Consider the following 27,724-nt stretch of genomic DNA (forward strand, 5'->3'; position numbering starts at 1 on the left):
ATGTTCTGAATATAAAAGAAACAATAATGTTCTATTTATCCGAAAATAGATAATGAACTCCTTAAATTAGATCATACGACAAAACTTTTTCTAATAAGTTTGGGATAAACATCTATAAACAAATTTAAGACTTAACAAACATGCTTTTTTTAGTGAAAAATCGCCATTTTTATAAAATGCATAACAGCCCTTTTCAAGAACATAGAAATCTGGTTTCTTTTTCACAAAATCACAGAACACAAATTAAGCATAAAGAGTTTCTTGATCAAGCATGCCTACATCTATACACATGTGTATGGTCTAGGTATCCTACTTCTGAATCACAAAAAGAACCAATGTTCTGGCCTTATTGTACAAAATTTACAACTTTATGAATTTTGTCTCCCTATTGCAACTCCAACGACAACAATCGGCCTCTTAAGACATGAGAGATGAGAAGAAGAATGAAGAGGAAGCCCTAGAACCCTAATGTTCACACACAAAAGAGAGAGAGAAGGGAAAAGAAAGAGAGAGCATGAAAGAGAGAAGCCGCAGTTGAAAGATGTGTGAAGAAGGGAAACATGAAAGGGGTTTATATAATCTCTTTCACTCTCCTAATGCTAAGGGGCTCCTACCATATGGGAGTCTCCTTCCTAAACATTTTTCTTTTCTTTCCTAATCTTCCTCTCTTATTTTCTTTTATCTTATAAACTTTACATTTTATCTTAATTAATGTTGGTTGTAATATATATATATATATATATATATATATATATATATATATATATATATATATATATATATATATATATATATACACACACACACATTTATTACAAAGAGGTGGGGATGTCCTATCCTCTTGAGCTTATGTGCACACACGCTTTGATCTAACGGATCTCACAATATCCTGATCCAATTAGTTATAATCGGATCCCCCAAAAGCATTACACAAAATCCATAATTGGATCCTATATGATATCTGGATCTAAATAAACTAACCTAATTGAAGTATTCATTAAATTTCATCATAACTAATGATTTAAACATGCATGCACTTAATTCATTAATGAATTTAATGAGTTAATTACGAGAATACACCGATACATCCAACATGATCAGGTCTTCATGTCGAGTGTGGTTTCTTCGAGTTATAAATAAAAAAATGAATGGCTGAAAAAGAGTCATTCATACATGTTTTATGGATGTGGTTCAATTTTATGATGAATGACATCCAATGAACCACACACTGATTTAACATGAGAGGCCATCTTGACCTGATCCACTCTCCTCAAGATTTATGTAGCATCCATTGATATCAAGGTACTTGGCCCAATCACTAGATCTTCTCAGGTTGAAATTTTGTATGGCCTTACATACTTTTTTTTAAAGAAATCTATGAATATTTAAATGAATAAATTCAATTTTGTTCATGAACAATTTTGTATTATTGCATGCAATTATAATGTGTGTAGGATTATCTACCTTTAATGTCTTAAATATCATGTAATGGGTAAATCCTAAATGAGTTTGGGTGATTCAATATGCTATTTTATTTTTTTTATGTTTTTCTGTAGAGAACCGTTTAAAGATGAGGCCTTTAGGACATGGACCTACTTACAATGCCACTATGGACCCAGTAGAAAACCGTGAAGCATCCAGCCATACCATACGCAGAACCACATATGGGCCAGGGTGGGCACCAGAATGTTGTGCCGCCTCAACCCACCCACCCAAACTCTCTCTCTCTCTCTCTCTCTCTCTCTCTCTCTCTCTCTCTCTATATATATATATATATATATATATATATATATATATATATATAGTGGGAAGCTAACCAACTACGTACATCCCTACTACCAGATGGTACCCGATTGCTTGGGACAGTTAATTTTCTAATTCTGCCTTTACATTCAGCGTACATGCTTGCAGGAGAACCCCATTGTCTCTCTATGTCGTTTAGGCATTTTGATGTGCGAAGGGCATATAGCCTTCTGAAGAGATGATGGTTAGCAACCACAATCGCTAGCTGAGTTGGCTAAGTAAACATTTGTTTTGGACAATTATCATATCAATTATTGGTTTGTATGTGCCTTTTTCTAATACTTGTTGTGGTACCTAACGTGAGCACACCATACAAGCCAAACTTCTCGTACATCTTTCAATTTGACTTATGTTAATATATTATAATAATTATGTATATTGAGTTAAAATCATGATTTTATTAACCAAGTTATTATAAACCATGTTTTTTAGAAGATGTTGGTAAAAAAAATTTTATGAACATTACTTTGGTATCTTCAAAATCTTTATAATTTTTTTAAAAGAGTTAATTTATTAATTAACATTATTTAATGAGAGTTTGAATTGGTTTTGAAAATTGTAGTTAGAAATAAAGACAACAACTGTTTTAATGAGAAAAGGGGTTTCCAACACTAAAAATGGAGGTCGCGCCCTTGGGAGAGCATTAAAAATCCTTTTGCTTAGTCTAGTGCAAGGCGAGCTCAAGGTCCGCTGCATTCAATTTTTTCCCAAACCAAGGATGAACATCAAAACCTTGAGGCTGATTAAGTCATTGATGGTGACTTGAGGTAAAAGTAATTAAAAGTCCTTATCTTGTACTTGTGAAGCTTCAATGGGTGAAAGCTACATCTTGTTAGCATGCTAGATATTGATATGCTGTTTTGGACGACGTCTATACGGGCGAAGCAGGTTATATGTCCCCCCCCCCTCCCCCCGAACAGGGCAGTTAGCTACATCTCATGTTCGGGGGTCCCAAAGAGCACCATGTATGTAAGCATGTGTGTCTCGTATCCCCATGTTTGTCAGCATTAATTAGCGTTGGAGTTTGATGCGATTGTAAAGACTTAAGTACCCTCTCCTCCATTGGTGTAAAAAAAAAATGACGATTCTTGAAAAGGAGTGGTTGTAAAGACTTAAGTGCCCCGAAGATGATTATTTAAGGCTCAGTCTCTGCACTGCAGGATTATCCGAAAAAAAAATCTCCCCTGGAGAAGGCCATGAACATCAACTCTCTCACTCACTCTCTCCCTTCTCTTTCTGCTTTTGTGCACATCCAGCAGAAGATCCTACATTGCTCCATCAAGCATCGACTGACCTGCACATTGACTGTTGTGAAGCCTGATTCAGAGTTTTTACCCTTACAGTAAGAGGGTTTGGGGGCTCCTCCCAGCGTGGGTAGCATCATTCAACTAAATGAGTTGTAGATCCTGATTCAGAGTTTTTACCCTTACAGAAGAGGGGTCTGGGGGCTCCTCCCAACATGGGTAGCATCATTCAACTTGAAGAGTTGTGGAGTCTGATTCAGAGTTTTTACCCTTACAGAAAGGGGGGTTTGAGGGCTCCTCCCAGCGTGGGTAGCATCATTCAACTTGAAGAGTTGTGGAGTCTGATTCAGAGTTTTTACCCTTACAGAAAAGGGGGTCTGAGGGCTCCTCCCAGCGTGGGTAGCATCATTCAACTTGAAGAGTTGTAGAGTCTGATTCAGAGTTTTTACCCTTACAAAAGGGGGGTCTGAGGGCTCCTCCCAACGTGAGTAGCATCATTCAACTTGATGAGTTGTGGAGTCTGATTCAGAGATTTTGCCCTTATAGGAGGAGGGTTTGGGGGCTTCTCCCAGCGTGGATAGCATCGTTCAACTTGATTCGTTGTGGAGTTTGATTTAGAGTTTTTGCCCTTATAGAAGGAGGGTTTGGGGGCTCCTCCCAACGTGGGTAGCATCGTTCAACTTGATTCGTTGTGGAACCTGATTTAGAGTTTTTGCCCTTACAAGATGTGGATGTCAAGCGAGAATGGTGTTGTGCAACTCAAATAACACAGAATAATAGGGGTCTGATTTTTAGTTAAAATGAAGAATGAAATGACAATAGAAATCGCTGAAAATTTACAGAAATAAACTAGACTCAATAACGAAGACACCACTTTTTACGGATTTGGAATATGACCTTCGGTTAGGAAGATATGGCTCTAACAAGTTGGTCCTAATTCGGGTAGCGATTTACAACAATTTGCTTACTGAATAACACTATAAATCACTATAGTGATTTGTGGAAGACACTACAAATCGCTATAGCGATTGCAAAAGATACTACAAATCGCTATAGCGATTTGCGGAAGACCCGAAAATAATACAAATCGTTGTAGGAAAGCCCGATAACACTACAAATCGCTGTTGGGATCCGCATCGAGGGGGAGCCCCCGGACCCCCCTCCTGTAAGGGCAAAAACTCTAAATCAGACTTCACAACTCATCAAGTTGAATGATGCTACCCACGCTGGGAGGAGCCCTCAGACCCCCCTTCTCTAAGGGTAAAAACTTTGAATCAGACTCCACAACTCTTCAAGTTGAACGATGCTACAGTCAGTGTGCAGGTCAGTCGGTGTTTGATGGAGCAATGTAGAATCGTCCGTTGGATGTGCACAGAAGTAGAGAGAGAAGGAAGAGAGAGTGAGAGGGTTGATGTTCATGGCCTTCTCTAGGGAGAACTCTTTGTCTCCCTTGATTTCTTCTCTAGAGAGAGAGAGAGGGTTTTACAGTGTTTTACGGAGAAAGAAGAAGAAGACTTTGAAGAGTCAACATCATCCTCGACTTTCTGGACGGAGGACATGTTTGTCCTTTTTTTGAACAAAGAAAGAAGAAGAAGACTTTGAAGAGTCAACATCATCCTCGACTTTCTGGACGGAGGACATGTTTGTCCTTTTTTTGAACGGAGAAAGAAGAAGAAGACTTTGAAGAGTCAACATCATCCTCGACTTTCTGGACGGAGGACATATTTGTCCTTTTTTTGAACGGAGAAAGAAGAAGAAGACTTTGAAGAGTCAACATCATCCTCGACTTTCTGGATGGAGGACTTGTTTGTCCTTTTTTTGAACTGTTTGTTTTTTCTTTTTTGAATGAAGGACATTTTTGTCATTTTCTCAAACCATCACTTTATTAGAAGAATAGCAAGAAAGGGTACTTAAGTCTTTGCAACAACACCAGAGTCCGATGCAAAGTTATGTCAACATACACGAGAATACGAGCCCCATGTGCTTGTATACGTGGTACTCATTCAAAGCCCCGAACACAGACGTGGGATTAGTGAATCATCCGGGGGGAACATACACCACCCTTTCCCATACGGGTATTGTTTTTGTATGACCAAACTACTTGACCGTTATGTGTGCCACCGGGTGAGCAACATGCTTACACGGATTCAATGTTAGGTGTTACGCATTAAATATTAATATTGTTTTCTTCCAACCCTACCTAGCTTATTTCTTTGTTATTGTTTTTGTCATTTATTTAATTAGGACACGCTGTTTTGCATGACCAACATAGTGGTATTATTGACTTGTAAATAAAAAACGTATACATGTTAGTTTTCTTTTTTTTGGTTAGTCATGGCAACATAATTTTTAATGGAAAATTATAGCACTGAATGACAAAAATGATGCATTTTTCTAAAAATCTCATAATTTATTAAAATATGCTCGATGACCAAAATTGTAATTGTTGGACATTAAAATGACTATCTTAACCTTCGCATATGTGGACCTTCTGAGGATATGCAAATTTATCGTGACATACTTTGCTATTAATTTTCAACCCAAAAATTGAAGGATTACGGAGAAACACAAAAAATAATAAAGAAACTAGACAAAAATATTTTTTCAACGATATCTGAATCATTGAAAAATGAAGAAAAATAGATGTTGAGATACACCCTTGGTAGCATTCCAAAAAAAAAAAAGATGAACAAGTCAACCGCGCCTAGCTCAGTTATTCTATATTGTTTTTTGGCTACCTACATGAAAATTTAGGAAAAAAAAACATACAAATTTGTGCATTAGCTTTCCAACGCCACTAAGATCGCCTTGATTTGATGAGCAGTTTGGGAGAAACATCTTCTAAAAGATATAGACTTTTCAGTTGTATAGCACCTTCTGACTAAAAGGTAAATTCACATGATTTTTTTTGTAAACCTTATGAAGTTCGCATAAAATATATATAAAAAAATAATCATCATTTGTGAGGATGAGGAAGTCTGCATAAAATATAGATGAGAATGAGAAAGTCTACATATATTTTATGTGAACTTCGTGAGGTATTCTTCAAAAAATATATATGGACTTCTTTATCCTCACATAAAATATATACGAACTTTCTCATCCTCATATAAAATATTGCAAATTTCTTCATCTTTGCATACAATATATGTGAACTTTATCATCCTCACAAATGTTGGTCATTTTTTGCCTATATTTTATATGAACTTTTATATCCTTGTTATATTTTATGTGGACTTCATGTGATACAACCGAAAAGTTTATCTTTAAGAGAATATTTCTCTCAAATTGATCATCAAATCAAGGCGATCTTGATGGTATTAGAAAGTTAACTTGCCGATCTTTCTGTCTTTCTGTCTTTCTTATTATTTTTTTACTTTTAGTATAAGTGGCCGAAAAATAACATTGAATAATCGGGCTTGGCACAATTGTGCATGTTTATCTTCTTTTTTTGAAACACTATCGGGATTGTATCTCAACACTCGTTCATCATTTTTCAGCTATTCAGATGACATTGGAAATGAATTTTGTCTAGTTTGTTTTTTTTTCAGTGTTTTTTTTCTAGAATCTTTCATTAATTTTGAGTAAAAAATCAATAAAAAATCCGCATATCTTCAAAAAGTCTGCACGTGTGAAGGTTACAATAATCATTTTAATGTCCACATTTATGATCTCATTTATTGTTTTTTTAAAGCATGATATACAATAATGTTATTTTGTCTTATTTTCCATGATAATCATTGTGCTTATTTCCTTTTCATTATTTCATGATGCTTGATTATTAGATCAAAGTTTTGACCTAAAGGTGCTCTCGGTTTTCAATGTGTAGCTTGAGCATGTAAACCATAGCATGCTCATATGGCCATCAGCCATGACAACCCAGCTATACGTTCTATGTGGGTAATGCCGGGTGAGCATGTAAAGGTGGAAAATTATGTTTTTGGTTAGTGGATTTTTTATTAGATGTCTAGAAATATATATAAGCAATTCATGCTTGGATTATGTTCAACTAATTTTTTTTTTCGAGAGAGATTATGTTTAACTGTTAGTAACAACAAATAGCAACTATCTGTCGAAAAACAAGGCAACATACTATTTATTTTTGGTCATGATTACTTACAACTATGCACACGTCTCCATTAAATAACACATGGCAAGATGCTTGTATACACATGGTGTGCCGCTTTAATGTATGAAGACCAGACGTTTGCCTTGTTATTTTTGTGATGTGTTATTCAAGATAAAATGAATATTGTTTTCAATGATACACTCAAACTAAAATCATAAAAAATATAAATAAATAAATTTTATTGAAAATATCTTTTTGTATGTTCTATAGGTTATTTAGTGATCCCAACCTACCACGATTTTCCAACACTCACTTAAGAAACCTCTCTACAATTAAAACCAATATTTAAAAAAAAAAAACAGAAACATTAGTTTTGTTTCATAGTTTTTATGGTCTTGACTTTGATTTTCAACTTGCTCATATCCTCTAAAAATCAATTTCTTGAGGTCTCTGTCATAGTAACCATTACAAGTTTGAGGTCTTTGAGGTGTACAGAAGTGGTGCATGTCTAAAATTGATGGCTTGATGTGTCCATCCCCTTGTAGTTACAATGTTTTCACAAAAAAATATCAATTGTTGTATAAGTTAAACGGCTCTTGGTTCGAATTCAAGGGGTGAAAGGAAAAAAAAAAAAAGGAAATTTGCAAATCGAGGAGGATTTTGTGAGGTTAACATTGTTGAATTTGTTAAACAAGTCCAATCATAACCTGCAGGCACGAGTAAAATGGCAATAGTTTTTTTCTCAAAATCTTCTTTTTCTGTCTATTTAGTTCCCAAAATCGCACTGCTGCGTGCACATACCATTATTCTGCATCGTGGATTGATTTCTTTATTCTATTTTGCCATCGTTCTTTAAAACTACCAGTTGAGACTTTGAAAATCCAACTGCCTCTTGTGTTTCAAGAATATCCGGGATGATCCCATTGCTTGAGAAACGCTCAACAGAGGTATCCCTACATCAGACGCTTTATGTGAATTGAATAAAATAATGCATCTACTTTTCACCTCAATGCCATTTGACATCCATTAAAGCAAAGAGGTTATGCTTTTTGCTTTTTGCCTTTCACCAAGAAGGTGTCCACTACCAAACTAAAGCATAAAGTATTGGCACCTTCATTTATATTCACACCTGAGCTTTTCACGTAGAAACTTATGACCCATAAGTGGAAGCTGAGATTGAGAACCATATTTGCAAAACCCTCTTAGGATACAGAAGACTACCCTCATAGTGCAATGATAGATCCACTGTTGGATTCATGTGCCGGTACGTAAATCCTATCTTCCATAGTTACTTATGGTCTTGTATATATATATATATATATATATATAGACACACATACACACACATGCTAAACAAAGGCCCCATCCTGCCTCCCGGCCCAGTTAAAAAAAAAAATTAAAAGCCAGTCCTAGCTCAGCCCTGATTCCGGGGGGAGGGAAGGATGCCTCCCGGCCCAGTTAATTTTTTTTTTTAAAAGCCCAGCCCTGATTCCCGGGTCAGATCCAGCACCTGGCGAGGGCGGGCACCCGCCCGTGCTGGATCCAACCTGTTTAACTTATTACCCCTTAGCCCCTCTTCTTCTTCGATCCTGATTTTGAGTGACCTCGCCCTCGTCTTCCCCAAATCCCCCGACTCCCGACGATCGATCCAACGTCGCCCAACCGCCCAGCTTCTTCTTCGATGTCGGCCGAGCTTTTCCTCTGACGCCGGCCGCTTACGCTTCTCTTCCAAGCCTCTAGTGTTGCTCCTGTGCTCCTGAGTGAGCGAGATGACGAGACACTGACTGAGCACGATGATGAGACATCGATCTTTTAGGTAATTTGACTAATCAAATATGTGCTAGTTTGATTTAATCAAATTATTGGTGGATTAGAGTGGATTTAATCAAATCAACTCCGAATTAGGGTTGATCCTGACCTGAAACAATTCACTGCATTTATTTTTTATTAAATTTTATTTAAAATAAAAAAACAATTTACCCATTTTAGGGATAAATCCTATTATTTGTTCCTGAATGAGCTCATATGCATATATTCCTATGTATATATGTATATATTACATACATATATACATATATGCAAATGTCTCTCAGTCTTCTATCTCATGTTAATTGTTTGACTTACAAATTAAATTAAAGTGGAATATGAATGTTGACTGTTGATGGTAATTTATGTTTTTTAGTGCAATAATTCTACTTTATCTATTCATTTTAGTTGAAACAAAGCTAGGAGAAGGTTGTGAATTAGTGACTTCTGAATTTTAGAATAAATCCTGATTTCTGGATTATAGAATCAATTATCTACTTTATCTACTCAAATTATATAGAATTATAAAAAAGTCCTAACTTCTAACTTGTGTTTTAATGTTCTGATATTCAAGATATATTTTACTTGAAAGCAGAGTTACAACATTATCAGATTGATGTGGTTTCTAATCCTCGATTTCAAGTACCTACTCTACCTGATTTGTATCAAAAGTTGGTTGCAAGTGGAAGGTCAGAAAGTTATGTCATGCTAACTAAATTATTTCATCTTGTATTGACATTACCAGTTTCTATGGTCACTACAGAACGAGCATTTTCAGTGATGAAGCATGTAAAAACGAAAATTCGTAACAAAATGGACGACGGTTTTCTTGCTCATTGTATGATATTGTACATCGAACGAGAATATACTATGACTTTAGTTATAGATTCTCTTATAGATGAATTTTATGTTGTGGGTAACCGTCAGGGTCCATTTTAGTTGGTACTTTTGTATTTTGATTTATTTTGTCATAAATAAAATTTATGCATTGTTATGAACTTCAAATTATCGCACCAGTGTTATATATTGCCATTAGATAATGTTTAAGAACTTTTCGTTGAGGTTGAGAAAGACTGCAGTAGATAGTTTGATTTGTCCATATGAAATAGATTTTTATTAATAATTGTAGCCATTTTTTATTTTATCTCAAAAATATATTTTCATGGGGGCTGCCCCCGAACCCCCGACTAGCACACCAATTTTTTTTTTTTGCTACATCCTTGTTTGCCCCCCCCCCTCACATGAATCCTATCTACGCTCCTAGCGCTAAACCTGTGCTTAATTATGCTGACCATCCATACGCTCGTGATGAACGGTCAGTGCGAAAAAAACACAAAAAAATTGTTAAAAACAGACTTTTTGTGCCAAATAAGGTTTTAGTGGCGCATAAAAGCACCGCTAAATGGTCCCTAGGGATACACATGACATTTTGAAAATTGTTTTTAGTGGTGCTTTTATGCACCTCTAAAGGTCCCAGCAGAACTAAGACCTTTAGTGGTGCTGTAAAAGTACCGCTAATACCCTTTTTCACACATTTTTTTGCATTTTTCCATAAAAAAGGCTGAGCATCAACAACATTTAGACACCTATTGATTAAGCCAATATTAACCATATATATAGATAGATATATGAGAGTAATGGGTAGGTGCTAAATGAGTTTTTCAGAGATTTTTTGTTTTAATTACATATGTGATCTATGTACTTGATTTTATAGGGATTAGCTCTTGAAGTGTTTGATTCTGGCACATGGGTGAGATTTTATACAACAACTACGCCTTCATCCCAAAACAATTGGGGTCGGCGATATGAACCAACAAAGAAAATCATTCTGGGTCTTCCACATGAATCCTTCTCCTCCATTCATTTCTATCCAATGCCATGTCCTCGGTGAGGTTCAAAGCATTCATATCCTTTCCTATCACCTCCATCTAGGGGTGGCAATTTCTGACACGACCCGCCAACCCGACTCTTAGGCGGGTTCGGGTTGGGCTTAAGCCAACCCGTTTAATAAACGGGTCGACCCGCGTAACCCGTTTATTAAACAGGTCGGGTTCGGGTTGGGGGTATGCCAACCCGCCAACCCGGCTGACCCGTTTAATAAACGGGTTAGGCGGGTGGGTCAACCCGCCAACCCGACCCACCAACCCGCCAACCCGTCTGCCAACCCGCCAACCCGCCAACCCGACCCGCCAACCTGCCAACCCGACCCGTCAACTCGTCAACCCGACCCGCCAACCTGACTACCTGCCAACCCGATCCATCAACCCGCCAACCCGACCCGCGAACCTGAAAACCCGTTTACCCGACCCAACCCATTTATTAAATGGGTTGGCGGGTCGTGTCGGGTTACCCGTTTATTAAACGGTTCGGGTTCGTGTTTGCCACAGCTGACCCGTTTAATAAACGGGTCGGGTTTGGGTTGAGGTATGCTGACCCGCCAACCCGACCCGATTGCCACCCCTACCTCCATCCATGTCTTCCTAGGCCTACCCCAACCTCTTTTAACTAATATATTTTCCCATTTCTCCATCCTTCTAACTGGAGCATCATTAGGCCTTCGTCGAATATGTCGAAACCACCGTAAACGATTCTCACTCATCTTATTTTCAATGGGTGCAACGCCTACCTTCTTACGTATCTCCTCGTTTTGAATCTTATCTTTTATTGTATTTTCACACATCCATCTCAGCATACGCATCTCAGCTACACTCATTTTTTGAATATGATGTCTCTTGGCAGCCCAACATTCCGTACCATATAGTAAAGCAAGCCTAATAGTCGTCCTATAAAACTTTCCCTTCAACCGCAATGGCATTCTACGATCGCACAACACTCCAGTTGCACTCCTCCATTTCATCCACCCAACCTTTATCCTATGATTTACATCTCCATCAATTTCTCCATACTTTTGAATGATAGATCCCAAATATTTGAAAGAATCATCCACCGGTATTTCTTGCTCACCAAGCTTCACTACAATCTCATCTCTATTTCGTTGCTTACTAAATCGACATTCCATGTATTCTATCTTACTCTTACTCAACTTAAAACCTCTTGCTTCCAATGTTTGTCTCCATAATTCTAACTTAGCATTAACCCCAGCTCTAGACTCATCAATCAAAACAATATCATCAGCAAACAACATACACCACGGCACATTTTCTTGAATTGATCTCGTAAGCTCATCCATCACTATAGCAAATAGGAAAGGGCTTAAAGCAGATCCTTGATGTAACCCAACCATTATAGGAAAATTGGTTGTCACCCCTCCACAAGTGCGGACATTGGTTACTACTCCTTCATACATATCTTTAATTATACTAATGTACTTGAGAGAAACACATTTCTTCATCATTGTCCACCAGAGAACGTCCCTAGGTACTCTATCGTAAGCCTTCTCCAAATCAATAAAAACCATATGCAAATCTTTGTTTCTCTCTCTATTTCTCTCAATAAGTTGTCTAAGAAGATGTATAGCTTCCATAGTAGATCTTCCAGGCATAAAACCAAATTGATTCTCTGATATCATGACAACCTTCCTCAACCTAGACTCAATCACCCTCTCCCAAAGTTTCATAGTATGACTCATGAGTTTTATACCACGATAGTTTGTGCAATCTTGTATATCACCCTTATTCTTATATAGAGGCACCAAAGTACTCTTCCTCCACTCATTAGGCATCTTATTTGTCCGCCAAATCTTGTTAAAAAGATTTGTCAACCATTCTAAACCTTTCTCTCCCAAGCATTTCCAAGCCTCGATAGGTATACCATCTGGGCCAACTGCCCTTCTTTATTTCATTTTCTTCAAAGCCTCTGCAATTTCTTTCTTTTGAATCTTGCGCATGAAGTCACGATTCATCTCATGAAAAGGAATGAAAAAGTCTCCAAGATCCTGAGCATGACTTTCATTAAATAGCTTATCAAAATAATCTTTCCATCTCTCCTTAATCTCCCCATCTTTGACTAAAACCCTTTGTGTTTCATCTTTGATACATCTAACCATACCCAGATCCCTCGATATCCTATCTCTCATTTTTGCAATCCTATAAATATCCTTCTCACCCTCTTTGGTATCCAACTTGTCATAAACCTCCTTATATACCTTATCCCTCGCGTTCCGAACTACTTTTTTAGCTTCCTTCTTTGCTATCATATACTTCTCCAAATTCTCATTATCACGACTTTTACTTAGATTTCTATAACACTCTCTTTTAACCTTAATAGCTAATTTGACATCCTCGTTCCACCACGATGTATCCTTATCTAGCGGTGCACCGCCTTTAGACTCACCCAATACCCCCTTAGCCACCTTTCTCATGCCACCCGCTATCTTATTCCACATAGATTTTGAATCCTCTTCGAGACACCAATCAACTTCCTTAACTACCCGCTCTACAAACATTCATTGTTTAGCTCCTTTCAGTGCCCACCACTTAATTCTAGGATCTATCCTATGTCTATCCCTTTTGCGGCATTGTCTAATTCTAAGATATAAAATTAAGACTCTATGTTGTGTAGCTACACTTTCTCCCGGTATAACCTTACAATCGATGCAACAACCCCTATCTCTCTTTCTAAGTAGGAAAAAATTTATCTGGATCGTATTAACCCCACTTTTAAATGTTACTAGGTGAGACTCCCTCTTCCTAAACCAAGTGTTTGCTAAGATCATATCATAGGACAAACCAAAATCTAAAATCCTTTCTCCACTATTGTTTCTTTCTCCTATACCATAGCCTCCATGGATACTCTCAAATCCATCCCTACTAATGCCTACATGCCCATTAAGGTCGTCGCCGATGAAAAGCCTTTCTTCATAAGATATCCCTTGTACTACTCCATCTAAATCTTCTCAAAATTGACGCTTAGTGGAATCATCTAAACCTACTTGAGGTGCATCAACACTAATAATATTAATAATATATGTACCTAATACTAATTTAATAAGTAAAATCCTATCACCCTTCCTACGGACCTCAACTACATTATCTATAAACTCACGACTCATAACAATCCCTACTCCATTCATATTCCTATTTATTCCTGTATACCAAATCTTATATCCCCAAGGTTCTATCACTTTTTCTTTCTCACCTACCCATTTGGTCTCTTGTAGACATAAAATATCAATCTTTCTCCTGCACATAACATCTACTAACTCTATCAACTTACAAGTTAAAGACCCTATGTTCCAAGTGGCTAAACTAATTTTATGGTCTTGGACTAACTTCTTTACCCCCACCCGTCCAACAAAGTGAGGGAACCCTTGCCTATTTGACACCACACCCGGGCGCCGGTGTGACGCGTTGCTTCCGGGCGACTACCTAGGTATAGAGTTTTTATAAGGTTCAAAAAATTAACTGTCCAAAATCCTTGTAATTTTTTTTTTCATCGAAAATACATGATCCAGGTATAGATTTCTCATAAATCAACCAACACATTTATGGGGTTAGAACTGCAAAAGAAGGGCAAAAAAAACCATTTAGCACATACCTCTCTCTCTCTCTCTCTCTCTCTCTCTATATATATATATATATATATATATATATATATATATATATATATATATATATATATATATATATATATATATATATATATATATATATATATATATAGTAATGGTCCAAAATCCATATATAGTAAGATATTTATGAGCATTTTTTAGACAGTCTGCCCCCACTGGAAATGTGGGTATGTGTGTAGATGGTGTACAAAAAGGGATCACGTGAACACTTAAACCATTAGTTCATCGGGCCTCAAGGACCAAAAAAGAAAAAGGCAAAGTCTTTTATTAAGAGCTTAAGATCAGCATATATGCTTATCCATGGACATCAAAAGATGAACCCTTAAACCATTAGCTACTAACAAAGCATGAAATGGATAAAGTTGAGTCAAAACCAGGTAATGCTAAAAGGGAGTGGGTATGCTTTTAACGATAAGAAAAGCCAAACATTATTGCACTTAAATGATGTATGTGCATCACGTGAACACTAGTGAAAGCCTTGGCTACCTTATCAGCCACCTCTGAAAAATATTCCTTGTATTAAAAAGGGTCACTTTGCTTACAGAAAATGCTTTAGTTACCAGCTGCCAATCTTCTTTTCTCTCTCTTCATGGCTGCTAGAGAGACTTTGATTAGATCAATTCTGCAGGCACCCCCCATCTATTGGATGGGATCTTTTCTCATTCCCGCACAAGTGATAAAGAGCATAGAACAAATGATCAGGAGATTCCTGTGGCAGAACTCAAGTGAGTCAAAGCAACACCACCTGATCAGCTCGGAGCAATGTTGAAAGTAGGGGTGGCAATCAGGTCGGGTTGGCGGGTCGACCCGACTGGTTGGTGGGTCAGCATACCTCAACCTGAACCCAACCCGTTTATTAAACGGGTCGGCTGTGGCAAACACGAACCCGACCCGTTTATTAAGCGGGTAACCTGACACGTCCCGCCAACCCATTTAATAAACAGGTTGGGTCGGGTAAACAGGTTGGCGGGTCGGGTTGGATGGTTGGCGGGTCGGGTTGACGGGTTGGCGGATGGGTTGACCCGCCCGCCTAACCCGTTTATTAAATGGGTCAGCCGGGTTGGCAGGTTGGCATACCCCTAACACGAACCCGACCCGTTTAATAAACGGGTTAGGCGGGTCGACCTATTTATTAAACAGGTTAGTTTAAGCCCAACCCAAACCCGCCTAAGAGGCGGGTTGGCGGGTCATGTCAGGTTTTGCCACCCCTAGTTGAAAGGCAAAGGAAGAAGGTGGCCTTGGGATACACTCCTTGCACGAAACCAACCTGGCTAGTCTGTCTAGACTGGCCTGGAGGTTAGTGAATCATGTTGAATCGCCATGGACCAGACTGGTGAGAGAGAAATACATAAAGGCAGAATCGTTGTGATGCCCTAGGGGAATAAGGACCGAATCCTTTGGTTGGAAGGGGGTTAAACAGGTTAGATAATGTGAAATGGGGAATTGGTAATGGAAGAACGGTGGGATTATGGTTTGACCCATGATCCCCTTCTTCAGGACATGCCTCAAAGTACACAAAAATCCATAGTATACGGCAAGAATGTCATGTTTTCTGAAATGTCAAACTTTTCAAATATACCTTATATTAGAATTTTTTGTCTCCATTGAAAATGCCTTAACCACACATATTTTATGTGAATTTAGTAAATTTTTTATGTGAAGTAACTCAAATATTTACGAAGTGTCTCGATTCAAATTTAAAAAAAAATTACAACTTTTTTATGCATATTTTTGAATTTTTTATGTGAAATAACTCTGGTATTTGCTATATTTGTTATGTTTCTCGATTTGAGTTAAAAAAAACATACAACTTTTTAATGCGCATTTCTGAATTTTGTATACAAAGTAAGTCAAGTATTTATTATATTTGTGATATTTGTTATATTTCTCGGTTTAAGTTTTAAAAAATTACAGATTTTTTATGCAAATTTAAGAATTTTTTATGCTAAGTAACTCAGGTATTTGTAATGTTTGGAGGTTCAAGTTTAAAAAAAAAATCGCTCACACATATTTTATGTGAATTTCATAAATTTTTAATGTGAAATAACTCGAGTATTTGCAAGGTTTGTAGAGAATAGTTTATAGCGCATTTTTTTTGTCAAAATGGAATGACCTGAGTTTCTTTCCTTAAGTTACCTATAATGTAAAATATAATAATATCACATAAAAATTTATTTTTTAACTTGAACTGACAAACTTCACAAATACTTAAGTTACCTCGCATAAACAATTTACAAAATTTGCATAAAATAAGTTCAAGAGAACTTTCTTTTAAACGCGAACCTCCAAACCCCGTAAATAGTTGAATTACCTCGCACAAAAAATTTACTAAATTCACATAAAATATGTGCGAGCAAACTTTTTTTTAAACTCAAACCTTCAAATCTCACACATGCTTGCAAGGTAATTTAAGAAAAAAACTCAGGTCATTCCCTTTTGACAAGAAATAATAAGCTACAAACTCTTTCCTACAAACCTCGCAAATACTTGAGTTATCTCGCATAACAAATTTACGAAATTCACATAAAATAAGTGCAAGCAAACTTTCTTTTAAACTCACACCTCCAAACATTGCAAATATCTGAGTTACTTTGCATAATTTTTTTTTAAATTCGCATAAAATATCTGAAAAAAAAATTTAAACTCAAACCGAGAAACATAGCACCAAAAATAATAGGTGTGAAGGCTAAAATAATCCTAAAAATAATATTATTTATGATTTTGGATAGCAGACCGATTTAAAAACTTTCAAGGCATTTTAGGAAACGTGTCATTTTTGTCGTGCACTATGATCATTTTTCGCATTATTAAATCCATGGTGAACAACAAGGTTTGGAATCCCAATGCAGTAGATTAGTTAAAATGGATTCAAAACAGGGTATTTAGCATGAATGCTTCATGGGATTCACTGCATTCAAAGGACCAAAAAAAGCAAATTTTCTAGCATGTTTGGATCAAGAGACCCTGTCCCTGTGCAAAACTCACCGTACGGTGGGCTTTTGAGGGGCAGCTACTCACACAGGATAGGTTGCAGAAAATTAGACAGCAAATGGCAACCCGATGTGAAAAAGCATTTCAAACCATTATACGGAGGATCTGGACAACTAGAAACTGTCTAAGTTTTTGCTGAAGTCAAAAAACACGACCAAATTCAATGGGTAAATTTGGCTGCGGTAAGAGAGCAGGTAATGACAGTGTTCAACTCAGAATCCATGGCAGCAAAGAACTGGAGATGGATGCAAAGCAGGCATTTGTTGGGCCCAGAATGGAAGATACAAATCCACCGCATATACCACAAAGCTTGGCACCTGGATTTCGGATTCAGAGAACACATGTAGATTCATCATAACTGGCTGCTTCACTGTAGAAAACGACTTAACAGCAAAGGAGTGGTGTGGCTGGAGCAACATTCTAAACCAAATAGCAGAAGAATCAAAGGTAATTCTGGAATCTGGCCGAGTAGATTTACTTGCCAAGTTAAAAAGAAAAAATTGAATGTTGAGAATCACACTCTCCATCCCCACATGTGCAGGAAATTTTGCATAGATGTGATAGAGTACATGTACAGAAACCGACCAAAACAGGTCATTACATACCAAAAATGTTAGCAAATTTAACCAAGGGGGGTCTGTAAGACTTGGAAGGATAAATCCCCTGACTGGTCCCCTTTTTTGGGAGATATATAACACCATTCAATCTGTAACTGTATTACTTTTTTTGAAGTAATGATATTGGTAGGGGTGCATTATTTGGTTCTGAAGGTTGCAGTTGCACAAATCATTGTCTATGAGACCAGTAACAGTGTCACTCCCATGAGGACCATGGGCTATATATATATCACGAATCTGCACCATCTTTTCTGGGAAAAACTTGCAGCACTATACCCTTTTTTTCCTTTTTTGGGAGAAAATGTCTACTTTTTCTCTGTTATCAATGCAGCTAATAAATCTGCTCTATAGACGATTTTTTGAAATGTTCAATTTCATTTTTCTTCCTAGGATAAATCTGAAATAGTCTATTAAATATAATGCCAGCTATGGAAAACCTAGACAAGAATATGCTTAGCATTCCAATGGCGCATGTTTTTGTTCTATTATCATAGAAGTTAATAGATCTTCTCCAAAGTGGTTTCAATTTCCAAATAAAAGAAATCCCTCGCCTTGGTACATTATTACTCAATGATGGAAAAAACATAAACATATAGATAAACCAAGCATATCCATCAAAATGTAACTACAGAATCGTGCACATACTAGACCGAATACTAATAAAACAAAACTTTTCTAGGGCTGTATAAAGCTAATAAGATAAGGGAAAAGAAACTTGATTGGATCTTACAATCAAAGTATACCTTTCTCGGCCTTTTGGCTAAGATCAAGATCTTACAATCAAAGTTGAAAGTCGCAAAGAGAAAAAAGGAAAGAACTCCTGGTCATTAAAAAGTTATTTGTTCTTTCTTGTGTAGAAGCATACCGTGGTTACCAAACCTAGAAATGTAGCCAAAGTGATCACGTCTTTGGATTCAGCCCCTTTTTATCATTTTAAGTATGTTACAACCAGTGTGTCAACTATATCGCCGACGTTTTGAAAATATTGGCAAACTAAGGTCAGCCGATATTATCAGCAATATATTGTGATATTTTACTCAAAATATCACGATATTATAGTGATAATATCACAATATTTTTGGGATTTTTTTTATTTTAATCTTATATTTTTTATTTTTTGTTTCTTTTATATTTCAAACCTTTCAAAACTTGTTTTTTATACTATTCACTTTTTTATTATTATTTATATTTTTTCAATTTTTTTAAACTCCCGAGATTTTCCCAAGAAAAACCAACTTTTGAAAATCTCTCTGCAAAAAACCCTCACCTAGAGAATACCTTGAACGGTATAGGTGACTATGGTTACAACAATTACGGACATAATCTAAATGTTGTAACAGCATCAACCACTCTCTACAAGGACATAAATGCACGGTTTTTAAGTGTTCTAGTATCAGACTTATTTATGCACAACTAGCAAAACTAAGAAGCAACTTTGTCTGCATGCATGCGTGTGTCCAACATACACACACACACACGACTGAGGATTAAGCCAAGTAGGAGAAAACAAGTAATAGATGACTAAAAAGAAAATAAGACAACATTTACCTTAATTCGCTATCCAGATTGAAGCAAAACTGCATCAAATTCAATAATTTACAACTATTCTCTGATTCTAAAAGTCAGCATGCACCAACATTACATAGATGCGGTGGTAGACTGCAGGAATTTGAATTTCATGTAGTAGATTCAAGGCATGCAAACATCCACTGTTGTCATCCAGAATCTGCAAACATGTAGGGCAGACTACGAATTAAGATCAAAGATCAGGTAAAAACAGAAAACCAGGAGCTTAATCCATGTCAATGTATAGCTGAATTGATGCTCAAGTGATGCTGTTACGAAAAGTATGAATTTCAGATCTAGAATAAAGGATTGTCCTTTATTCAGAGCACCACACCCATGACACTTGGTTCCAAGGGATCGTTTGTTTTCAGTTATTTTTCACCTTTTACTCCAGTTCTAGAGTAGAATTGATATATGATATAACATGTTGCATTTGCCACAGTTGATAATTTAACATGTTTCCATATCAACTTTTTTGTATTCCCCTTTAACCAAAGACAGGTTCACATATAGACAATTGTAGACTCGCTCTGAAGAAGAGTGTACACTTCCTTTCAACCTTGATACCCTTTTGAGTACACATGTTCCGAAGTACCTAGTACGACAGTACTCATTGATACAAAGTGAACTATCTTGGGCAAAGGTTCATTGAAACCCAAATTATACCATTTGACAAGACCACTTTGCTGAGTAATCAGGGCTACAAAAGAAATAGTTATATCAAACGGAGAGGCCCAAGAGGGTGAAATATATCATAGCCAATACCAAGAAGACTTCCATACCAGCAGTTAAACCCTGGTTTGTAGTATAACCATTTGAAGTCTATACAACCCAGCAACATGCAGCCGCACCAAGTACAATCATAATACATTTAGTCTAGATTGTTCAATTAGGGTCATCCACTTTATCCCGTCTATTCCAGCAATTCTGCAAGTTTATGAGAAGTGCATGGTGAGAAATCCTTCATTGTTTGAACCAAAGGCAGGAAACAGTCCCATGCATCCCAGTCACAGGAGATGGAGTGAGTTGACACCATAGTCTTAATTGCTAGCTAAACAATTTAATCCATCCTCCTACAACCATACTGATTCCACAGTTTTCTTCAAGCACCACGGGATAAAGTGAATGGGTGTAACAGACAAGTTTCCAGATCCATTTAGAAAGTTGACCATTCTTACAGGCAACCAATCACTAAACACCTTGGTCACAATGATACTTGGTTTTGTAGTTGAGTTTGAGAGAGCTTGAATTACATTATGCCATTTAACATAACATTATAAATAAAAAAAGTTTGTTCAACCAAAATTAGATATTTTTCAACTACGAATTTTATTCTTAAATAATTTCCACCTTGCAATGCACATGATTTTCCTAGATGGCTCTCATGTTAAAACAAAGGGAAAATTCCATTTAGGTGCCAACCTTTTGCCCCTAAATCCAAAAATGGGCCTCACGTTTCTGAATTTCCTGATATCGGCCTCTGAATTTCTGCAAACTGCCAAACAAAGGCCTACCTTTGTTATTATCTATTAACTAAGGTTAGCTCTCTAGTCAAACTAAAATAATAGCGACAATATGAAACACAAAATAATCATGTTTCTCAAGATTATGGATGTTAACTGATGTCTCTATTTGTTAGTTTCCAGGAGACTTGTGGTCCATATCAGTAATTTCACAATAGTGAGGATTATTTTTGGAATTAGGAGAAAAGGTTAGCCCCTAAGGGAGGGTTTGCTTGTCACAGAAGAAGGCGAACATTTTATCATGATATTTTAGTACAATGTCAACCGATGATTTTTTTTACCTCTTTAAAATACACATCTGAGCATCTATGTAACACGGACTCTTCTAACAGGGCACCGAACCTGTGTCGCACCCGCACCCGCACCCAGGCAGGTGCAACACTTGGACATAGCTTCCTTTATGTTAGGTGAAGTCAACCACACTGAGGTCAGCACCCCTACGCGCACCTATGTGACATAGCTGAGCATAATGATGGCTCAATCAATTACATGTTCTTTCTATCATAAACACATCCAATGGTTCAGATCAAGCATAAAACATCTAAAAACTATGTTTTTTTGAGTCTTAAGTGACCTAACGAAAAAGAGGCAAGATAACTCTCTCTCTCTCTCTCTCTCTCTCTCTCTCTCTCTCTCTCTCTCTCTATATATATATATATATATATATATATATATATATATATATATATATATATATATATATAGTACTTGGATGGTGTGCCAAAGTTTTTGTGTGTATGTTCAATATTATGCAATTTCATGAACTTTGTGATATGTTCAGTGTTGTGAAAAGCGTTGAGGCATAGCGAGGCGCTGCACCAAAACCTGAGGCGAGGCACAAACCTCGAGCCATAAAGCGTAAGCCTCAAAAAAAAATTAAAAAACTTTAAAAAAATTATAAAAAAAAAATCTAAAAATACAAATAAATAAAGAAATGCTTTATTGATGAAGTAACAACCAATAAGAAATAGAAAATCTCAAATAAGTACGAAAAAATATAAGATAAACATATAAAGTAACTAAGAAACTGATTATATAACTGGAAAACTAATTATATAATTGAAAAATATAATGTCCTATAAAGCAACAACCAATAAGCAATAGAAAATCTCAAATAAGTACTAAAAAATATGAGATTAACCTATAAAAGTTAAAAAATATGAGATTAACATATAAAAAGTAACTAAGAAACTAATTAAATATATCTTCTTCTTCTTTCTTCTTTCTTCTTTCTTCTTTCTTCTTTCTTCTTTCTTCTTTCTTCTTTCTTCTTTCTTCTTTCTTCTTTCTTTTTTCTTTTTTTTTCTTCTTCTTCTTCTTTCTTTTTTCTTCTTTCTTCTTCTTCTTCACACCTCATGCCTCAGGCTTGCGCCTTGAGGCGCAAAGGGCCTCGCCTCAAGGCGAGGCGTGCCTTTTGCGCCTCAAGGCACATTTTTAATAACACTGGATATGTTACATTGAACTACACACTTCATTCATAGTTATAATCATATGTCTGTTACTAAATTTAACTATTTATTGTAATCCTTTTGTTTTTCTTGATGTTTTTATTTTTTTGGTCTCACCTAAGCCACTTAGTCCCCGCCTAGGCCCCGATTAGTCCTTTTATGGGTCTTCCACCTAGGCTCCGACTAACGCTTTTGACAACTAAAGATGTGTCATTTTGTCTTCTATTTTGTGGAGAAAACATCAAAATTTTGCAGTACAATTAGTACAATGTTAAAAATGAATATGTGATGTGTACAAATAAGCTTCAGTTTCACCCCAAAAAAAATAATAAATAAGCTACAGTTGAAAACTGGTAAACAACACATCACAATATGAAATTCTGAATCATAAGCCCATATAATCTGAACTATACGGTCATCTTTTTATTCATTTTATCCAGTAAAGGAGCATGAATACATGGAGAAAACATCATATATAGAGAAGAAATAATGGATGCGGAACAGAAATTGCACGGAGGAATACACCTAATAGCTATGTAACACGGGCTCTTCTAACAGGGCACCGCACCCACGTTGCACCCACACCCATGTGGGTGCAACACTTGGACACGGATTCCTTTGTGTCAGGTGAAGTCAACCATATTGAGGTCCATTTCTGTCCAAAAGTAGATTCAGTTAACGCTAATCAAGTCCAATTTTATATATATATATATATATATATATATATATATATATATATATATATATATATGCACACATACATGTAATGTTAACTTAAAACTGTTAAAAATTATATATATAGCCTCCTTGTACACCCCACACCCAAGTTTTTTTAAAGTGCTGCATCGCCGCATCAGCACCCGCACCTATGTGACATAGTCTAATAGAAATGAAGGCAAATGTGGGGCACATGTTGTTAGTATTGAGTTTCCTCAAAAGAGGCGTTGCAAGATTAGAACTGCTTCTCAAAGGATAAAGGTTAGAACATGACAACATGGGCATAAATGGAAGTCAAGGGGTCATCATGTAACGATAAAGGTTAATCCATCATTGATTATAAGAGAAGGTGAAGATGCAAACAGTTGCAATAAATATGATTCTTTTAAGAGTGTTGAAAGAATCGTATTGTCGGTTCGATACATATCAAAACTTTTGGGGAAATCGATATGATACACTCGTATCGCAATACTGATGTGTATTGTACTTGTATTAGGTGTATCGTAGTTTATGATACACAAACAGTACAGTTTGATTTTGATTTTTTTGTTTTTTGTTTTTTAACATAAGGCCCCTTAGGGCAAGTTCATATTCATTCCTAAAGATATTGAGGGTGATTTGGGGTTGATTTCTTGCAAGAAGAAGAAGATGATGATGATCATAATCATGACTGACATTATCTAGTTCATTTTTTGTTCGAATTTTGAAAAATATTTGGTTATGCAAAATTTTTACGTATTGAAAAACACTATCATGAATCTTGTGACTTGTTAGCTTAGTTTTGTTGTTTAATATGCATATTACTTCATAGTTTACATTTTCTTGTGAGATATGCATGTCATTCATAGCATATTATCTTGATTATTGGATATTTGATGTCTCACGCAGCTCATAATTGTTTGATATGTGCTATTATGGTGGCATTTATGATTGTTTATGTTTTTTTAAAATTTTCTGATTTTTTCTATTATGTTTGGGTTGTTTTATTGAAAATATGATTTTTTATGATATGATATGATACACATCTTATTTTGGGCCCGGCCTATACAGGTTACCATATGCTTTTTAGTTTTTACAATCTTGCCTTTTAGTGTATACTTAGATATGTATGGATGGGTAAGGGCACAATATTAAAACCATATAGCAGAGAAATATTTCCCCTTTTACCAAGTTAACATATGGGAGGTTGGTGATAGCCAGGTAGAGGAAAGGACTGGAAATTACATATTGTGGACTCTGGAACTCAATTTTGAATTCGTGACAGCACATTGCGCCCCATTAACTATTTCTGCATGTCTTGCCTCATATCAGGAAATGAGGTAACATAAGTTACCTTCAACCTACTATGTGTGTTTCACATCCGTATTTCTATAATTCGAATTTCAGCTTTAATATTCCTTCGAGCATTACAAACCACACTGCAACCTGATTCGGCCATATTTTGTGTATTTGGTATGGAACTTGTGATGGTGAATGCCCTCCTTACTTGTGCGATCTTAGATCATGTTCTCCATTTCCCCATGATTCCGTTTCTTTCAAGTTTTTCTGAGATTAAAGAACATATCTGGTTAGCCATATATCAGTTCTATCATTCACAGTTTTTAACCTTGAGAAAACCAAACACTGATATATCCAAAAAGGAAAAAGAAAAGAAATATGATTGCATCACCAGACTTACGTTTGAAAAACAAGCCCCTGCAATTGTATATATGTCATGGAGCTAAACGCTTAAGTCTTCTTCTCAGATTGTACCTTCTTTGGTTCATGGTATGGTCAGAAACATCGCCACTACACTGAATTTCTAATGGCTTAGCGCAACCCCAAAAAAACAGTTCCAATATATCGTCATTTTAACTCGAATATAGCGTAAAATTAAGATATTTTCCCTTCATATTTTTTCAACACTCTCTCTTCAATTTCTTATATTGCTAATTATAGGATAAATATACTGAGATTTCAAAATGAGAGTGCTGGATTGATTTTTAGGATCACTCGTCACGCTATTATTAGTGTACCTCAAAGAATTCCCAAATTAATCTCTTTTATTTCTCAATTCCCGAAACAGAAGGCACTTATTTACTAGCTTGCCTTGACGTTCGGATTTACCAGCATTAACTAAACACCAGGAAAAAGGAACAGAAAGGCAATCGGAAGAAAGAAAAAAGGAAGAGGAAAGAAAACAACGGGAAATCAGGATTAGGGTTAGGGTTTGGCTCTCTCACCTCTTCTCAACGAGCAGAAACGATTTCTTTTTTTTTTATCGGGGCGTCGGATTCTTCTTTCACCCGTGGAACTGAAACACGAGATCCAACGAGCGGTGGTAGGCTGCCCGATCGAAGGAGAAGCCCCGGACGGCGACGTCCGGCCGTTCGGGGGAGGAAGACAACGGGGAAGGCCGCCGCTTCCGGCGCTTGCAGTGCAGCCCCCACTCCTCGACGCTGCGCTGGAGGCTCTCCACCTCAGACTCGTCCAGCTCGGCCATAGCCTCGTCGTCCTGGGCTGAGAGGGAGGCGTCGATGGCGGAGAGGAAACTCTCAATCCGGCTACGGGCGGTTCTGAGGGACTCCCTGGCCTCAGCGAGCTGCGGGGAGCGCGCAGACGGCGAGAGCTGCCTCGCGATCAGGGTCGCGTGCTCGAGGGCCGCCACCAGCTCGGTGATCGACGCCTCGCCGCCGGCCATCCACCGGTGGTGGCCTTCAGCCTACGCGCTGCCGCGTTTGGGCCGTTGGCTGCGGTGAGCTCTAAAAAATTACCGAAACAGGTAACGGATCGGATCTGTTCAGATTTCTGACCCGACGACTACCGGTTATGAATTTAAGACCCGGGGCCAGATAACCGGCTGGATCTGGTTTCGAGATTTTCGAACATTACTTCGAGAAAATTCGGATCTAGTTTAGATCCAGGTCCATTCATATCTTAGACCAGACTAGCTGAACAGCTGGATCGGGCTTCGAGTTCTTACAATGGCTCCAGGAAAATCAAGATCCAGTGAATTCCAAGTCCGTTGGGAAGGGTGGCCTTTTAAGTTTTAAGTAGCAGGGGTTCAAATAGATTGGATGAAGTTAATTTCGGACCCGAATTCAACACATATCTAAGCCTATTTGGCTCAATATTAAGCTACAAATGTAACCCCATTTACCATTATATAACGGAGAATTGCATGGACCTTCTTTTTTAACGAGTTTGGTTCCTGCATGCCACAAGGAAAAAGAGCAGCGACCCGATATCTCCGATTTCACAAAATGCGTCATACTATTTCTCCTCGCTCAGTTAGGTCTACCATAGTTACCAGAAGTGCCAGAAGTCCCTTGACAGGAAAGCGCGCTTTCTAAGCGGGAAGAAGCCAGAAGTGCCACGCTTCAACCAAAAGAGGAAAGCATGATGGAAAGTCGCCTGGTTGAGTCAATCGTTCATGATCAGGGGGTGAGATATGAACATACCACTAGGGATGCACACACTTGGCTCACTCACGTGAAATGGTGCTCACGGTCAACTCGAGCTTTGGCCCAAGCCTGAACCACTTGTGTTCAGCCTTGTGTCGAGCTTGAGCCAAGCCTGGCTCACTTCGTTTGTTAATTCACATATAATAAACTGGCTAGAGGTGTCACAAGCCTACTTTTTCAATAAGCCAGTGTGGTGTGACGGTCCTTTCTTACCACCGCAAGCCTTTCGCTCGCTCACTTGCAACTGCAAAAACTTTGATAACTGAAAGTACAAAAAAGCGAGAAAATAGAGAAGAAGAGAAATCATAATCACTCGGAAGCGATCACAATGAGAGAACAAAAAAAAGCTCTTCGCATTTACATTCATTCACATTTTTGCCCGAAAGCTTGTTACAATTCAAATCTACGGGCTGACCCTTTAAGGTACTTTTCAACCTAAACCAAAGAAAATGGGTGGCCCAAAAAAATTTGCAAGTGAATCAACACTTTACATCAAGACTCAACCAAAGCCAAACAAACTCTAGACACAACTGTACAAAGTAGGTCACAAGAGAACAAACTCTCTCCTTCAAGTCATGTGCCGCCCTCGACGCTATCTGCTTCGTGGTAGGCCCTAACTTCAACATAATAACAAATATTCATCTGGAATGTTGACTCCCACATCGGCTTCGTTGTTTCCTCCCACTGCACCAGATACTTCTTTGTTTCGCCCAAGTAATTGACCTTGTGGCAAAGGATTTTGCTGAGATGCTTCTCAGCCCGTTGTGCTGTTAGGGCCCTTTGCAGGATAAAAGCGCGTTGTAGCGTGCTACGTTCTGGATTTCTCTCGTCTGCATGAAACAGTTTTAGGTTGCACATTTGAAACACTAGGTGCATCTTGAAGCTTGGGGGTAGGTCCAGTTTGTACGCTAGGTTGCCCACTTTCTTTTTTATGGTGAATGGTCTCTTGTACTTCCTGATCAATCTG

General features: G+C 37.4%; 1 protein-coding gene across 4 annotated transcripts in view; it reads right to left on the reverse strand.

Annotated features, from left to right (window-relative positions):
* Nucleotides 1–26,016, reverse strand: part of LOC149845888 (AP2-like ethylene-responsive transcription factor SNZ) — a 246,134-nt gene extending 220,118 nt beyond the window's left edge. For 2 of the 4 annotated variants that reach the window (XM_089997777.1, XM_089997778.1), the window contains exons 1-2: nucleotides 25,537–26,016; nucleotides 19,609–19,786 (exon numbers count right to left, since the gene is read on the reverse strand). In XM_089997777.1, the coding sequence (XP_089853903.1) occupies nucleotides 25,596–25,994 (399 nt within the window). In that variant the 5' untranslated portion in view covers nucleotides 25,995–26,016 and the 3' untranslated portion in view covers nucleotides 19,609–19,786; nucleotides 25,537–25,595. Of the gene's footprint in view, nucleotides 1–17,742; nucleotides 17,761–19,582; nucleotides 19,787–25,536 lie in introns of those variants that run through there. The other 2 variants (XM_089997779.1, XM_089997776.1) reach the window with 2 other exon arrangements.
* Between the last annotated feature and the right edge of the window lie 1,708 nt (nucleotides 26,017–27,724).

The sequence above is a fragment of the Nuphar pumila genome, chromosome 2 (genome assembly GCF_984573655.1).
Source record: "Nuphar pumila chromosome 2, dmNupPumi1.hap1.1, whole genome shotgun sequence".
In the NCBI taxonomy this organism is placed as follows: Eukaryota; Viridiplantae; Streptophyta; class Magnoliopsida; order Nymphaeales; family Nymphaeaceae; genus Nuphar; species Nuphar pumila.